General features: G+C 55.4%; 1 protein-coding gene across 1 annotated transcript in view; it reads left to right on the top strand.

The window, feature by feature from the left end:
* The window catches only part of WNT10A (Wnt family member 10A), a 42790-nt gene that overhangs the window by 21095 nt on the left and 4755 nt on the right, over window positions 1–16940 (top strand). The window contains exon 3 of the mRNA XM_038421896.2: window positions 2953–3329. Coding sequence (XP_038277824.1) covers window positions 2953–3329 — 377 coding nt within the window. The remainder of the gene's footprint in view (window positions 1–2952; window positions 3330–16940) is intronic.

Here is a 16940-nt window from a genome sequence, read left to right as displayed (position 1 = left end):
TTCCCCTCAAGGCATCTGAGCAGTGGGGGCCGGGGGACAAGGTCTTGGGCAGGACTCCTGGGTCCTGTGGTCTACTCTTCTGCTCACTGACCTTGCGTGACCTTGGGGAAGGCGCCTCCAGGCTCCAGTTTTCCCGTCTGTCCAAGGAGACTCCTGATCCTGACCTGCCTTCACAGGGCGCTGCAGGCTTCTTCTTAGTGCAGGCGGTACCGCAGGATTCATCACCGAACATGGTCCGCTGGTTGGATCGTTAGCTTCCCTGGCTCGGGCCGGGCACTGATGGGGAGCGTGACGTGAACACTGATCCATGCCTCCAGGAACCAGCTTTCCAAAGGAAGGGACTAGAGCACCAGCCCTGGAGAGAAACACCAGTGGATAAGCTGGATTCCTTGCCCCACCTTAGCCCTGGTGGGTGCAGTGGGTGGGACTCAGGAGTTGCAGCTCCTGGAACCCCGGGTGGCCCGACCTGGTGTGAATTAGGGCCATGAGGATCATGGGGGAGCTCTGCTCAGCCTCAGCTCCTCCCTCTTCTTCAGCTTCAGCTACACATTTTAATTAGTTTAATTTAATTGGAATGAATACTTAATAATCTAAACATTTTCCGGGCCACCCACAACCTTTCGACCCGCACCATCATTTCCGCAGGAAGCTTTCGGCCTGTTGGAAAATCTTCAGCTCTCCAAAGCCGACAGATTTTCAGCTTTTTGTTGGAAATCACCAAAAAATCTGAACGGGGAATTTGGAAGGAAAACCCCCCAATTTTCCCAGGCAAAATAATCGGCATTTTCTGAGCAGCCCGGTGTGGAAGACGGCAGAGCCTCGTCTGCCAGCTCCATAGGCAAGTCCCCCGCGCAGAGAGTTCCCTGACGGTGTCTCCAGCAGCTTGACATCCCCTGCGCCCCATGGAGCAGAGACTTCAGCCCTAGGTCAGATCAAACCAATCACTCTGCTCCCAGGCTCCCAGGCAGGGTGATGCACAAAGCAGAGAGAAAGAGGGGAAGGGTAACCCAGTGGTTAGAGCTGTATCCTGGGACTTTGGGGATCTGACCCAGAGTCTCCCTTCTAGCACAGATTTCTCGTGTGACCTCTTGGGCAAGTCACATAATCTGGCCTCAGTTTCCCATCTGCATCATGGGGGATTGTGATGCAGAAAGCAAACATCTGCAAAGCTGCGTCCTCCTTACCCCTCTCCTTTGACACCAGGCACTGCTATGCTGAGACAATGCCCGCTGTGCACTTTCCTTGTACTCCTGTCAGTCTCCACCTGATATGTGTCAATCCAGACTTTTCTCTCACCTCTCGAACACGCCAGCTGCCCCGGGCCATCTCCCCTGCTGCCGGTGAGCCAGTCGGGGGCAGCATGAAATGCCCTCTGTGGAATGGGAGTGTCACCTTGGCAGACATACTGGCTCCTACGAGGAGCTACTCCAGAAGGGGTCCCAGCCTGCAAAGGGGGTCCCTTCCGGAGCAGCTCATTCTTACTGTCGGAGCCTGCCCTCCCTGCCCCCCTGAAATGCAGCCCCCCGACCCAGTGGAGGAAGGGGTCCCTGAATCATGCCTGTGGCGTGGCGGGAGGGCACTGCCAAGGCGCTTCCAGATCTCTGCCCCCAAGGGCTTACAGTGAAAGGGCAACAGAAGCAGACAAGACAAGAGTGAACACAGAGCAGGGAGTGACTCCCGGAGCATGGAGGAGTCCCAGCAAGGCGGGGTTCTCACAGCGCTGGGCACGTGCCAGCTGCATGGGGAGACACAGAGGGCAGAAAGCAGGAAGCAGGGCGGAGGGGAGGGATGGATGGAGGCAGGGCTGGAGGTATGGAGAGCTTGGATGGACAGGAGATCTGGCTTGAGCTGTGGTGCAGAAGCAGCGTGGGACCTAGGGCAGCAGGCGAGGGGCTGCGGGGGGTTGAGGGGGCCTGCGGAAGAGGCACCCGACCAGGAATCAGGAGGTCTCAGTTTCACTCCTTTATCTGCCACTGCCTCACTGTGAGAGCTGGGGGGAGTCCCCTGTCCTGGCCCTGCGTCAGTTCCCCCTCACGACAAAACGGCAGTGATGATACCGACCCAGCTTTGCAACAAGCTTTGCACTCTGTGGAGGGAAGGGTTGTGGCAGTGCTATGTCTGATGTGGGGGGGTGGGGGAGGGCGGCAGACGGACCATGGGCTGGGCAGGCCAGACAGCGGAAGGTTGCAGCAGGAGAGAGCCCAGCCTAGGCTTGGCGATCGGGATGGGGCGATCGGGGTGGGGTGAAAGGGGTGAGACGTTGGGAGCTGGGGTGGGAGGGGCAGGAATGGAGGGAGTGAGAGAGGCGCTCCAGGCTGCATGCGTGCTGGGCAGGGGGCTGGAGGGGTCCCCGGAGAAGGGGCCGGGGAGGCGGATGGTGGGAGGCAGAGCATAGAAAGAAGCAGAGACACCTTCAACCCCTGTGGATTGGACCCTCCACGGGTGCCTGTGGGCCTGTGCTGTCCTCGGCATCCCCCCCTCCGATGGGTGAACCCCGTCGTCCCCTCCCCCGGGGCAGCACTGAGCTCCTTGCTCAGCGCTTAGAGGGGAAGAAGTAGCGCCAGGCACTTGGTGGGGCGCCAGGTGTGCCTCCTAGTGGGAGGGCTGCCTGGCTCCTGGGGGCCGGGGGGGAGGCTCTCTGAAGGTGGCCCTCATCAGCACTTCCCGGGGCCAGGGTGAGGGGCCTCAGGGCAGGCATCACCACATCCCAGCAGCTCCCAGCCCCACTGGCGCTGACCGGCCTCCATGCTGGAGACCTCAGCAGAGCCCAGGGCTCAGGGCGTTCTGGAGGCTGAACCAGGCCTTGTCGCCGCCCAGGCTGGCCCGTCAGTCTGCTGGGAGACCCTGACTCCTCTGGGCTGACCGCCCTGGTGCCCCGTCCTGCCTGTCATCCGGCCGGACCCCCTGCTTTCCCAGCCTCTGACTGACCCCCTGCCCCTCGCTTCCTCGCAGGCTTCCGGGAGAGTGCCTTCGCCTACGCCATTGCGGCCGCCGGGGTGGTGCACGCCGTCTCCAACGCCTGCGCCCTCGGCAAGCTGCAGGCCTGCGGCTGCGACCAGAAGCGCCGGGGGGACGAGGAAGCCTTCCGCATGAAGCTGCACCGACTCCAGCTGGAGGCCATGAACCGGGGCAAAGGGATGGTGCACGGGGTCCGCCTGGAGCACATGCCGGCCGAGGCCCCAGGGCTCCAGGACTCCTGGGAGTGGGGGGGCTGCAGCCCCGATGTGGACTATGGGGAGAAGTTTTCTAAGGATTTCCTCGACTCCCGGGAAACCTACAGGGACATCCACTCCCGCATGAGGCTGCACAACAACCGCGTTGGCCGGCAGGTGAGTCCGTGCGCGCTGCAGACAGATCTCCCCTGGGGGCCACCGTGGTGCACAGGGGGAGCAGAGGCAGGCGCAGCAGCACTGGGGGACATCCCCCCGCTCGATGCCTCTGCGAGGGGCAGCCAGGGGAGGTTCCTGGAGTGGGGGGCGGGGGAAGCTGCTCACACCCACAGCGGCTTGACATGTTGTTGTTGAATGAGAATTTTGACCTGAAACGGCCTTTCCACCTAGGGTGACCAGAAGTCCCAATTTTATAGGGACCGTCATGAGTTTTGGGTCTTTTTTTTATATAGGCTCCTATTTCCCCCCAACCCCGTCCCGATTTTTCACACTTGCTGTCTGGTCACCCTATTCCACCAAGCTGGCGTTTCTGCCAGAAAACTCCCACTTTCCTCTGCGTCTTTTGGAAGCATTTCCCCGCATTTCGTTTTGGTGGGAAAAATCCCCTCTTCTCCCTCCCTTTGGGTTTAAATCCCCCACTCTCTTTTCCCACCTCGACAGAAGCAAATCATTTGAAAAGATTCAGAACGAAGCAGAGTCAGGATTGTTTTGGTTGGGGTCTGGCTTGTCTGACAGAGACAGGAATTGGGGTTTGGTTTGGGGCACCTCAGCCAGACCAGGCTGGAAAAGAGAGCCTGGGGCCCCCCCACTTTGCAAACATCTTCCTCTGGCCTGGAGCCGTGGCATCTTTGCTAGAGAGACCCACTCTGTACCGAGGGGCTTTCTCCTCACATCGTCACACGTCTGCACAGGGTGAGCCCTGTGGAGGGCATCGCGCTATCAGAAGCTCTTTGCACTTCTGCAGAGTGCCTTCCATTCCAAGCCCCTTCGGAACAAACCGTTGCTAGTATTTAGACTGCATTAGCCCCAGTCCGGGCCGCATTGCGCTGGGCGTTGTGCAGACAGATCAGGATGGCCCCTGCCCCAGAGAGCTGCCAGGCCACATGTCGGACAGGACGCGATCGGTAGAGGAGACAGGCAGAGAGGGGGAACAATAAGCCGACAGCAGCAGAGAAGCAGCTTCCCCAGCTCAGCACTTGCTGGGCCAAGGCTGAGTGGGAGGGATTGGCTGGCGCTGCGATAGAGGTGGATTTTAAGGAGGGAGCTGAAGGTGGCATTTGTACTAATGCTGACGGGACGTTTGTCCCATGTATGGATGTTGGGGAGAAGGGATGTCCCACCACTGAGAGGCAGCCCCCTCGGGGTGCGACGTGACAGCTGGTTCACAGTGCTCAGCAGGGTAGGACGGGACGTGGAGAACAGGAGCTGCTGGGGGACTTCGGGGGCAGAATGGAATCGCCCCACTTGGAATTTGGCCAGGCTTTGTTGGAAAGGCTTCAAGGGAGCCGCAGCCCTTGGGGGCCAGGGAGCTGTGTGTGCACGAGTAGGTGTGCATGTGTGGGTGTGTCCATGCACACCAGAGGGGTCAGCAAAGCAAGGATGGCCTGGTGCACAAGGGTGCAGGGGCGGGGAGTTATATAAACTCGTGGTGCCTGGGCTCCACCAATATTCAGGGCCCAGGGGCCCGTCTCCACCAATGTTTGGGGCCAGGTCTCTCCCTCGTCCCTGCCTGCCGCCCCCTGCACCTCCCCCGAGTGTCCCCCGGCCCCCACTTACTGCCCCCACTCAACTTCCCCTCCCCCCCCGCCCCAGAGCCTGTAGCTCACGCTGACTCTGCTCTGCAGGCTCCCCACATCAACTGCTGCTGCAGGGTCCTAGTGCCCCCTATTCACTAATGGCAGGACAGGCTGCCCTTACTCTGCCCTTCCGCCCTAGCCCTGAGCCTCTCCAATGCCCCAAACCCCTCAACTCCAGCCCCAGCCAGAGCCCTCATCCCCCTGCACTCTAATCCTCTGCCCTAGCCCTGAGCCCCTCCCACACCCCAAACCCCTCAGCCCCAGCCCCACAGCCCTCACCCCTGCACCCACTCCTATCCCCAAACTCCCTCCCAGAGCCTGCACCCCCCCCCACACCTCCACCCCCAGCCCAGAGCCTACACCCAAACTGTCCCAGAGCCTGCACCCCTCATCCCCTCCTGCATCCCTGCCCCATTCCGGAGCCTACACCCAGCACCCAAACTTCATCCCAGAGTCTGCACCCCAGACCCCCTTCCCCACCCAAACTCCCTCCCAGAGCCTGCACCCTGCACCCCTCCTGCACCCTAATCCCCAGCCCAGGGCCTGCACCCCAGACCTCCTCCCTCCACCCAAACTCCCTCCCAGAGCCTTAGGAAGGTGGGGGGCAGAGTTTGGGGGGGGCGGGTTCTGGGCACCACCAAAATTTCTACAAACCTGCCACCCTTGGGCGGGTTGGATGCGTCAGAGCCCCTGGTAGGCAAAGGCCCATCTGGTGCAGCGGGGAAGGAGGAGGCTGCAGTGGGGGAAGGAGGGGTCGCAAGGCAGACCGGCTGCCTACTCACCTTCATTCTCACGAGGTCATCTTGCAAAAGGCGCTAATTAGTGGTTCTCGCTGACTGGTACAGGCCATTCAGAAGCAGCTTGAGAGTCGAAACTTCAAACAAGGCAGGGAGAGGAGAGAGCCACCCTTCCATGCCCCAGCGCAGCTCCCCACATGTGCCATGCAGACCCCCCCCAGCAAGGCTCCCCATGAGCGCCATGCAGATCCCCCCACAGTGCAGCTCTCCACGCGTGCCATGCAGACCTCCCCCAGCAAGGCTCCTCAGGAGCGCCATGCAGACCCCCCCATAGTGCAGCTCCCCATGAGCGCCATGCAGACCCCCACCCACAGCACCACTCCCCATGAGCGCCATGCAGACCCCCCCCCAGCACAGCTCCCCACATGCGCCATGCAGATGCCTCTCCCCCCCACAACCCCCCGCACAGCAGTTGTGCCTGTGCAGGCAGGAGAAGCAGAGATCCCCACCATGCAGTCAGGGACTCCTTCACGTGGGGCCGGCCTGAGGGAAAATAGCACCCTGGGCGAACTGCCTGCAGGAAGAGGGGACCCAGGGGCTGGCTTGCTGCTCATGCCTCCCCACCAGGCTGGCATTCCGGGCAGCATCAACCGCCACCAACCTGGCTGGCCAGGGGCTCCGGCCAGGGGCTCCAGCCCGGGGCTCGCCCGCACTCAGCCCTGCTCCGGCAGCCAACGCCCGCCAGCCCTGGGTGGTCACCCATGTCACCCACTAGTAAGGCCAGCCCTGTCTCCAGAGGCACACCGCAGGCTCATGCCCCCAACACACACACGCTCCTTTCACATTCTCCCTCAATACCCACCTCGCGTGGCCTCTCCTTCCTGCCCAGCCGGGTGACATTTCTCATCTGATCCATGCTCCTTGCTGTCTGCCTGGCACCTCGTGGCGTCATTTCACCAGTGCCAAAAGCTCCCAGGGCAGGATCTTAGCCTTTTACCTCTCTTTGCTCAGGAGGAAACGGCTCCACAAGGTTCAGGGCAAGGGGCAAATCAGGCTGAGAACAGGGAGCCCTAAGTACCCCCTGTATCCACAGAAGAGCAGCGAGAGAGCATGTGTGCTGAGGATCGGGCCCCATGCGATGCGTGAAAGGGGGACAAAAACTCACACAGACCTTTAAAGCCTTTTAACCAATAGGAATGCAATATGCAAATAAACTAAAGTATGTCATCAGGCAATTAACATAAGAACCTAAGAACGGCCAAACGGGGTCAGACCCAAGGTCCATCTAGCCCAGTGTCCTGTCTGCCGACAGTGGCCAATGCCAGGTGCCCCAGAGGGAATGAACAGAACAGGGAATCATCAAGTGATCCAGCCCCTCGCCCATTCCCAGCTTCTGGCAAACAGAGGCTAGGGACACCATCCCTGCCCATCCTGGCTAATAGCCATTGATGGACCTATCCTCCAGGAACTTCTCTAGCTCTTTTTTGAGCCCTGTTCTAGTCTTGGCCTTCACAACATCCTCTGGCAAGGAGTTCAACAGGTTGTGTGTTGTGTAAAAAAATACTTCTGTATGTTTTAAACCTGATGCCTGTTAATTTCATTGGGTGACCCCTAGCTCTTGTGTTATGGGAAGAAGTAAATAACATTTCCTTATTTACTTTCTCCACACCAGTCATGATTTTATAGATCTCTATCATATCCCCTCCATGTCGTCTCTTTTCCAAGCTGAAAAGTCTCAGTCTTATTAATCTCTCCCCATATGGCAGCTGCTCCATACCCCTAATCATTTTTGTTGCCCTTTTCTGAACCTTTTCCAATTCCAATATATCTTTTTTGAGATGGGGCAACTACATCTGCATGCAGTATTCAAAATGTGGGCCTACCATGGATTTATATAGAGGCAATCTGATATTTTCTGTCTTATCTATCCCTTTCTTAATGATTCCACACATTCTGTTCGCTTTTGTGGCTGCCACTGCACATGAAGTGGATGATTTCAGAGAACTATTGACCATGACTCCAAGATCTCTGTCTCGATTGGTAACAGCTAATTTAGACCCCATCATTTTATATGTATAGTTGGGATTTTGTTTTCCATTGTGCAGCACTTTGCATTTATCAACATTGAATTTCATCTGCCATTTTGTTGCCAAATCACCCAGTTTTGAGGGATCCTTTTTGTAGCTCTTCGCAGTTTGCTTGGGACTTAACTATCTTGAGTACTTTTGTATCATCTGCAGATTTTGCCACCTCACTGTTTACCCCTTTTTCCAGACCATTTATGACTACGTTGAATAGGACTGGGCCCAGAACAGATTCCTGGGAGACACCACTATTTACCTCTCTCCATTCTGAAAACTGACCATTTATTCCTACTGTTTGTTTCCTATCTTTTAACAGTTACTGATCCATGAAAGGACTTTCCCTCTTATCCCGTGGCAGCTTACTTTGCTTAAGAGACTTTGGTGAGGGACCTTGTCAAAGGTTTTCTGAAAATCTAAATACACTAGATCCATGGGATCCTCCTTGTCCACATGCTTGTTAACCCCTTCAAAGAATTCTAATAGATTGGTGAGGCATGATTTTCCTTTAAAAAAACCATGTTGAGTCTTCCCGAACAAATTATGGTCATCTATGTGTCTGACAATTTTGTTCTTTACTATAGTTTCAACCAGTTTGCCCAGTACTGAAGTCAGGCTTACCGGCCTGTAATTGCCAGGATCACCCCTGGAGCCCTTTTTAAAAATTGGCATCACATTAGCTACCCTCCAGTCATCTGGTAGCTGATTTAAATGATAGATGACAGATGACAGTTAGTAGTCCTGCAATTTCACATTTGAGTTCCTTCAGAACTCTTGGGGGATCCCATCTGGTCCTGGTGACTTATTGCTGTTTAGTTTATCAGTTTGTTCCAAACCTCCTCTAGTGACACAATTGGCTTAGTTATTGATGCTGTCACAGCTGCCCATCCTCCAGCTCTCAGCTGTTCAGATGTGACTGCAAATCCCCCCCAAAACCTTTAATCTGGGGTTTCTTTTCTTCAAGCGGAATCATACAATCCGTATCCCTGCAGACGACTCACGGCGAAGGGATTCGCTGAATAGGATTTAAAAAAAAGCATGTTATTTATTTTATTATTCTTTCTATTACAGTTGCATCTGGGAACCCCAGTCCCGGAGCAGGGCCCCATTCTGCTAGTTGCTGGGCAGTGCAGACAAGTAAAACATTCCCCATATGCTCAGACTCTAGGTGGTCTTTGAGAAGCTCTTGTGCAATTGCTGTGTTGCTGATCCACGAGCTCCATCAATCTCCTCCTCAACTAGTCGAAACACAGACCAGTGGGTTGACCCCCTTGCTCCGCAAGGATTTCCCAGCCGAGACCACGCTGGTGCCAGCTCTCGCATTGCTCAGACTTTGGTGCTTTTGCCAAACGTATTTGTTTGTTTTGTTCCTGTAACAAATTAGTAGCCACCTAGGAACTTTGCTGAGGCAGCCGGGATCAAACTCAGGGTGTGTCTACACAGCAAAGAAAACCCTCTGGCTGGCCAGTGCCAGCCCATAGGGGTTCAAGGGTCTCAGGCTGTGGGGCTATTCCTTTGCTGTGTAGATGCCCGGGCTTGGCCTGGAGCCTGAGCTCTGGAACCCTCCCACCCTGCAGGGTCCGAGAGCTCGAGTCAGCTGGCACAAGCTGTGGGTGTCTAGCTGCTGTGCAGAAATATCCTCAGAGTCTTTTGCTTCAAGTCCACAAGCCCCTAAGCTAAAGGAGAATCCCAATTCACTCTTTACAGTTTAGACCCAATGACGCACAGCTGAGGAGTTCTGATTCCATCCAATACAGGGCAATGTAGAGTAGCAAGTAAGGGCTTGATTCTCCCATGTGCTTCATTCTGAAAAGGCAGTATGTGTGTAAAACACACACACACGCACACACACACACAGAGCCCTTTCATAATGAAGCCCATGGGAGAATCAGACCCTTGCTTGCTGCTTCACACGGGCTCTCCTAGTCTGCTGTTAGTCCTGCCCACAGTTCAGGTTCTCTAACATTTCCCATTATAAGGCCCTGTTTTCAGTCGCTTATAACTTGGCCAAACTTCAACCATCCGAGCTGACATTTTCAAAGCTGGGCATCTGCCTCAGGCGGAATTTTCCTGAACAGGTTCAGCAGAAATGGCACAGCCTTTTCCGTGAAGGAGAGGCAGGGACAATGGGGAGGGACAGGTGGGGAGGGACATCCCTGGGCCTCCTTGTAAATGACCAATATCACAGCCGTTTTGAACGGCTCTTCCTCTGAAGCCGGTGGACCTAGAAAAGGATGGTTTGGCAGAGAACTGGGCCTGAGGGCGGAGAAGTACATGATGTGCTGGTGAAAATTGTCCTTGATTCGGCTGGCACGTAAGGGTTAAAAAGAAATCGCTGTTTGCAGATGCACTGGAGTTCATTTTCTAATAACAGTGATGGTGCTTTGCTTTGTAACAACGACCACCCCGTGTTCTCTGCAAGGAGGCACTGGCATGGCTGCGTTAGCAGAAAACATCACACTGTTAGCCTTGGGCACTGGAAGAGGCAGGGGCCCGGGGAATGAGTTTGTCAGACCGTACTGTATTGTTTTGTCCCTGTTACAACAATTCATAGCGCCTTCTGGTTGAGAAGTTCTAGTGTGTCCGTGCTTTGGCGCAAGGGCTTAAAGTTTGGTGGGGAGGTCACCCTGGTCACTGGGATGAGTCTTTTATTATTCCCAAGAAAAGCTGCCCAAATTTGGCCAAGTTATAGGCCTCTGGAAAAATCTCAGTTTACACATGCTCAGTAGAACCTTGTTAGAGTTCCGCAGCTAAATTTCCTAATGATTCCGACCTCACTGAGCATGCTCAATCCCCTTTCAGCTTCTACATGTGACTGGACAGCACATGCACCATCCCCACACAGTGGCTGAGCATGCTCCAGTCTTGGGATTCTGGGGCTGATCCAGACTTTGCCTACATTTGCTCCTCCTGCCTGCCTGTCTTGCCAGAAGTTGCAGTGGCAGCCAGGCCCTGTACTGACATCAGGGAGCCTGTGTGTATCCTGGGTCCTCAGTTACCCCCATGCTGGACTGAGGAAGTACGGAGGAGGAAAACGCCTGATTTGAATACCAAAGGGACAAAACAGCCATAATGCATACACACAAGGGGGCTGAATTAAAGTTATGTGAGCGCCCTTCCTTCTGGTATTTCCTAATTTTTGACTGCTCAGCGTTGCAACCTCAGTGTTCTCTAAACATAGTGTTGTGTGTATAATAATGTAGCAGAAGAGGAAGCTGGGACGTGGAGCGGGCCCAGGGTTCTGGCAGCTCTTGCGTTGCTCGTGTGGTTACTGGGATGCCATCAAATCACCTGTATGTGGGTCAGCTTGTGGATCATTTTTACCACCTACTGGTGTAATAGCCTGTGTATGCTCTGGGTAATACACACAGTGTGTGCACACCCACACTGCTGCCTAGCGGGGGGTTAATATAGGTCTCTACCCCCTAACAAGGAGAGACCATGCAATTGGTCACACCACAAGTAACAGTTGGTTCAGGCTGTGACAGATGCTCAGAACTCTGAGTCCCTTAAGGGCAGCAGGGACCACCATGGTTAGCTAGTGTGGCCTGCTGTCTAACACAGGTGTTCTGGGGCATTGCACCATGAGGTTACTCTAGTAACAAGGGGCGAATGGCACGCAGAGTCCTCTGAGTCAGACATGGACCCTGCTTGTGGCTTCTCTGTGGCTAGCAGGTGTGGAAGCGTTTTATCTAACTCGAGCCCCGTGCGGCCGCGGGGCTGGTCTCAGGGACAAGAACAGAACATGATATTGTGACAAACCGGTGGCCACTTAGGACGTGCCAGCTGCCATCACAGAACACAGGCGGCATGGTCTGTTGCATGTGGAGGCCACTTGAAACGCCATGGCTACAGCTAGGATAGAATCCGGGGCCGCCTGGTCCAAGAGCCCTGATCACATACTGAAGGGAAATCTCCACTAGCTAGCTGCGGTATACGGCCAAGGACACACAATGGAACATTTCTGTCCAGCAGGGCACCATAAGGAATCACACATACGATTACAACAATTTTGTTCCAGCCAGTCATCGAAAGTGTATAGGACACAGATTCCTGCCCGTATTATTTCATGTCTGCTCTCTCATTCCTGACCCCTGCCCATGGGAATTTTCCTGAGTGAACCCTGAGTTGAGACTGGAGGCAAAAACAGGCCATGGTCCCTGCATGGTCCCGCAAAATAGAAACTGCAAATCTGCCCGCCTGGGTGAAAAAGCCAGTGGCTGGTTGTCCCAGCCTCAAAGACTGGACTGAGGCTCTGTCTACACTGGGGATTGCTGCAATTGCACCCAGTAGTGAAGCTGCCCCAGTGCAAACCCTGAGCGCAGGCACATTCAGATCCCTGGCCATGCTTGTGCGAGTTCACCCTGCTTGCAAGAACCTCTGCAAAGGTGCTAGAGGTTTGTACTGGGAGAGCCTGCTAGGCTGGACTCAGGACAAAGCCGCAAGGCCACAGCCCAGCCTTGCTCCTGTCTCCTCAGCTGCTGTCCCTGCAAGAGACACTCCAGGGTGCTGTCTGGACACTGGTGCTTCCATCACTCCCTCTTGGAGGCTGTTGGTGAGCTCTTCATTAGTGGCTGTTTGGGTACAACTAAGCTAGAGAGAGGCACTATCTGGCCAGGGAGGGCATGCAGTGGTGGGTGCGATACAGTTTTAGAAGCAGACGAGGGCTGCTAAGTGGGCTCGGTGCAGCCACATATTGTTTTCTATCCAGTAGTCCCCCGATTCTTCATTCCCCCTCCCCCCCGCCCAATGTCTGACCTCTTCGGCACGTGCCCTCCCTGCTTCCCAGTGGCTTCCGATTTCATCACCCCTGCCCAGCTCCCACTTCCGGAGGCAGCTCGCCAGGCCTCACATGGGGACAGCTCTTGTGAAAGCCATTGGGGCTGTGAGAGTGAGCAATGGTCCCAGATGATGCTGGAGGGCGTGTCGCTGGCTGGCTATCGTGCAGCTTCAAGGATGAACGCCCGGCCCTGTGCAGCATGCACGCTGCTGCCTCGCCAGGTGCTTTCCCGGCCTCCTGAGTCTGCAATCACTCAGCAGGGTGGTGCCATGTGTCCCAGAGTGAAATTGGAGTTCTGCTGAATGTAAAACCCTATCCACCGAGCAACCAGTGCACCTAGAAAACCACAGCCAGCATCGAGAGCAGAGACAGCCCAGAATCACCCAGCTCCTTAAACTCTCATCAGAACGGCCACAATGGGTCAGACCAAGGATCCATCTAGCCCAGTGTCCTGTCTCTGACAGCAGCTGGTGCTGGATGCTTCAGAGGCAATGAGCAGAACAGGGCAATGATCCATCCCCTGCCATCCAGTCCCAGCTTCTCTCATGGCATTTTCTCCAAGAACGGGGCTATTTATCAGGGGGCTCCTGGCCAGACTAACTCAGGTTCTTTATCATCCACCTCTCTCCCTGCAGGGTCAGTGAGATGTGATTAGTTCTTGCAATGCAGCAGGCCCACAAACCCCAAAGCACGGCTGTCATCCCATTGTGTTAGTAGCTGTACAAACACAGATGGCCCTGCCGCACAGAGTTTATATTCTAATTCCACATGAGAGGCGACAAATGGGTATAAAACATCTGCGGAAGGGGAAGGACACTATCAGGGCTAGGAACCCATGTGACACTATGGGCATGACTAGCTGGTTTCAAAGCTGAGTTTTTATTTTATTTTTTAGTTATATTTTGTAACACACACACACAAAGATGAAGACAGAAGTGAAGAGACTCCCATAGCAAACTGCTGTGGAGTTTTGCTGTGAACAGTTAATCAGCGGCCATGTCTCAGCCCAGAGGTGGCTGCATTTGAGTGGTGGTGTAGCGATTCCTGTCTTTGCATAGGTCCCCATTGCGCTGGATACTGACGGGTTTCAGTAATCCTGCAGGGTTCAGCCCACCCTGCAAAGCGCTTGGTGACCGCTTGAGACGGAAGGGGGGAGAGAGGGCATGAGGTGCCATTACTCCCTGCTAATCCGTGTTTGCTCTGTCGGGCTTACAGGCTGGGCTAGGGCACAGGTTTTATTGGCATGGCTTTGGGATGGATGCAGTGTGGAAGCCACCCCAAATGGGTGCCTATAAACCTCTGCTCGTCCCCACATGGCTGGGGTGTACCACCAGTTTCGCAGCACTCTTAGCAATGGTTTAGAGAGCAGTTTGATGAATACTACTTTCCGTATCCCTCCACCTACACGCCTGGGAAGGATTCGCTCCCAGCTGGCCTGGGACGGTCACAGCTGATAAATGGAAAGCCTGGGACCATGACCCAAAATGGAGCTTCTTCTCAGCCACAGAATGCTGTGCTCGCTGGCACCTGGCCCAGGCTAGACGGCAGTGGTCCATCCCCTTGGAGAGGGGGTTTCCAGGGCCATAACACAGGAACAGAACAGCTGAGAATGGGGCCCGAGGGAGGGCTGGGGATGGGACCTCAGAGCCCTGCTCCCTTGTAGGGTTGTATTTTATGGAGCGCTCAGGATCAGAGGGCTGAGATGAAAGGGGAGCGGGAGCCTATTAATCTCACAACAAAGGCTTCCCGGAGTTAAGAATGGCAATAAAATGCTTTGGGTGTGTGTGGGAAGCACTGGGTGGGGGGGGGGCGGGGGAGAGGGGGGAAGCCCAAGCATGCATGTGCAAGGACATGTGTGTCAGTGAACAAGGGGCAGAGGTGTGTCCAGGCACAGAAGAATGGCTGAGCTAGTGGTTAATGGGACTTGGGAGGGCTGGGTTCGATTCCTGGCTGGGCCCCAGCTGCCCTGTGGGACTGTGGAGCTTAACTTGGAAGAGGGGTTGAGTTTAGCTCACACATTGCTAACATACGCTAGCAGGGCCCAGCCTGTCTCTGAGTGTAGACCCAGGGCAGCCCTGCGGAGCTCGACATCGCTGGATTGGCTGCGATACAGTCTAGTCGCTTTGGGCCTCAGTTTCCCCATCTGTGCAGTGGGGATAACAGTCCTTCCTTTGTCAGTCTGGGCTACTTGGACTGTGAGCTCTTGCCTGGCACACGGTGTCTGTGCAGCATCTTTGGTAGGGATGTGGGGGGGTGGAGGGGCCACAGACACTGCCCTTTCAGTTACTTTGCTCTCACATTCTAGGACTGCGTGTGGCTGAGCCCAGGTCAGGGCTGGTGCAAGCGCCAGCAGACCTCCGTGACCTCACAGCCGCAGGGACCCTTTCAGCGGGGCAGCGCTGTCGGGGCAGGCGTGGGACCTACAGTGTGCTAGGCGGGCGCTCTCTGAGATGGGGTGGAGTCTCCCCAGCAAGGTGCAGCTCAGATACACAGATGGGCTGCTGCCCTGGACCGCGATAACATGCCCAGGGCCCTCACTGGGATTTCCAGGCCACTGTGCTGCACCTTGAACAGACACGGGCCAGGGACAAAGCCAGAGATCACAGCAGCTACTTCCACTCCAAGCTCCAAAGCTTTTGGTCACAGCTCTGTCTCCCACCTAACATTAGCCCCGTAGTTACATCAGTGTCTCTGAGAGCAGAGTTGGACCCTAGAGACAGGTTGTGACGTTATTGACTTGAACTGGGACCATATAGATCATTGTTGCAACGAAGGTCCTGTAGGTTCAAATCAAGTCTCTGGAGAACATCCCCAGCTGGGATGGGCCCTTCAGTCCTTGGTTCAAAGCTCCAGTGTAGCCAAGTCCCTCCAGAGGTCAGAAGCAGGATTGAAGATAAGATGGAGGAGCTGCAGCAGCTTTTTATAGTCTCTTGCCATGTGTTCTCTGCTTTCTTTGTCCCAAAGACAAGCTGCCCATCCCATGGCCTGGAAACACCTCAGAGTTCTGTGCATAGGCAGGTCCCTGCACACCTGGCTGAGTCACAAGGCGTGTCTGCCTTCTCTCAATGGGTCAATTGTATGGCTGATGGTTCTTAATGGGCCATCCAGCAGGCTAAGCAGAGCTGACACCAACTTGTCTGGGGTGTCCCCCAAAAGCATAGCACAAGTTTGAACTACAGACAGTATAGAGCCAATATTCATAACTTCAACTACAAAAATGATACACATATACAGATAGCATAATCATAGCCAGCAAACCATAACCATGTCTTAGACACCTCATTTGACCCCCTTTATATAAGATTTGGTGCCACTACAGGACCTTGGTTGCAACAATGATCTATATGGTCCCAGTTCAAGTTGATAACGTCACACAGGTGCATGCTAGACCCTCAATTGCAACAAGGTAACATTCCTTCTAGCCACTAGGAACACAACACCGGCTTCAGCTGAGCCCTTCTGTGCCCAGGGAAGTAAGGGGTGCCGATGGAGCAAGGAGTAACACGACCCAGCGTGCGTGCACCTGAGGAGGGATAGAACAGGGAGAAGTGGTGGTAGCCCTTCCCGCAGGATTTCTAGCCCACGTGGAAATACGGGAGAAGATGGAGGCTCTGAGCCCTCCAGCTTGTTCCACTTGCTGGCCTGGCTCCTGTCTGTGCCGTGACTGAGCAACACGCTATCCCCACCGGCTCCCGAGGCTGCAGTTCTTGCCCTCTGCCATAGAGATGAGGGCATCTGCCTCTTCACCCTCCTCTCGCTCCAGGAACAGCGAAGGCAAAGGGGGTTCGATCCCAAAGGCCCAGCAGCAGGTCCCCCAGGTGAGCCCCTGTGCGCCGATGGCCCTGCCTTGCTCCAGTGGCTGACTGTTCCCTCCAGAGCCAGGCTGGGACTGCAGGGTGAGGGGGCATCTCAGGTAGCTTGGGCCCGTGGAGGGCTCTGGAGGCAGAGAGTGGAGACCAGGGTAGGGAGCCGAGCCCTCGGTGCCAAGCAGGCGGATCGCAGCACTCTGGAGAAGTTGTGTGACCGGAGTTCTCATTCCACAGTGCAATGATCACAGGGGGCGGCTGCAGAAGCATGAGCTGCCGAGGACACATATGAAACAGACGGGCAGCTGTAGCTGGGAGAGGGGCTTTCATGACCACAGCTATTTGGGCATCCGGTGGCACCAGAGGGAGTACGGGACGGACAGGACACTCGGAGCAGCAGGACACTCGGAGCGTTGGGTCTGGAGAAGCATCCAGGTGTTTTGCCTTGGGGCCTTTTGGGGCTTGGCCATCCTGGTGGGGCTCCATTGGGACCTTCTGCAGCAGGAAGGGGCTGGCACCAGCACCCATGCCAGGCTGCCCTGGCTTGAGGCAGGCGCCCTGGACAGTGCA

Source organism: Dermochelys coriacea, chromosome 11 (genome assembly GCF_009764565.3).
Source record: "Dermochelys coriacea isolate rDerCor1 chromosome 11, rDerCor1.pri.v4, whole genome shotgun sequence".
NCBI classification, from domain to species: domain Eukaryota; kingdom Metazoa; phylum Chordata; order Testudines; family Dermochelyidae; genus Dermochelys; species Dermochelys coriacea.
The sequence above is the reverse complement of the archived record's forward strand: the minus strand, read 5'-3'. Positions and strand labels throughout refer to the sequence as shown.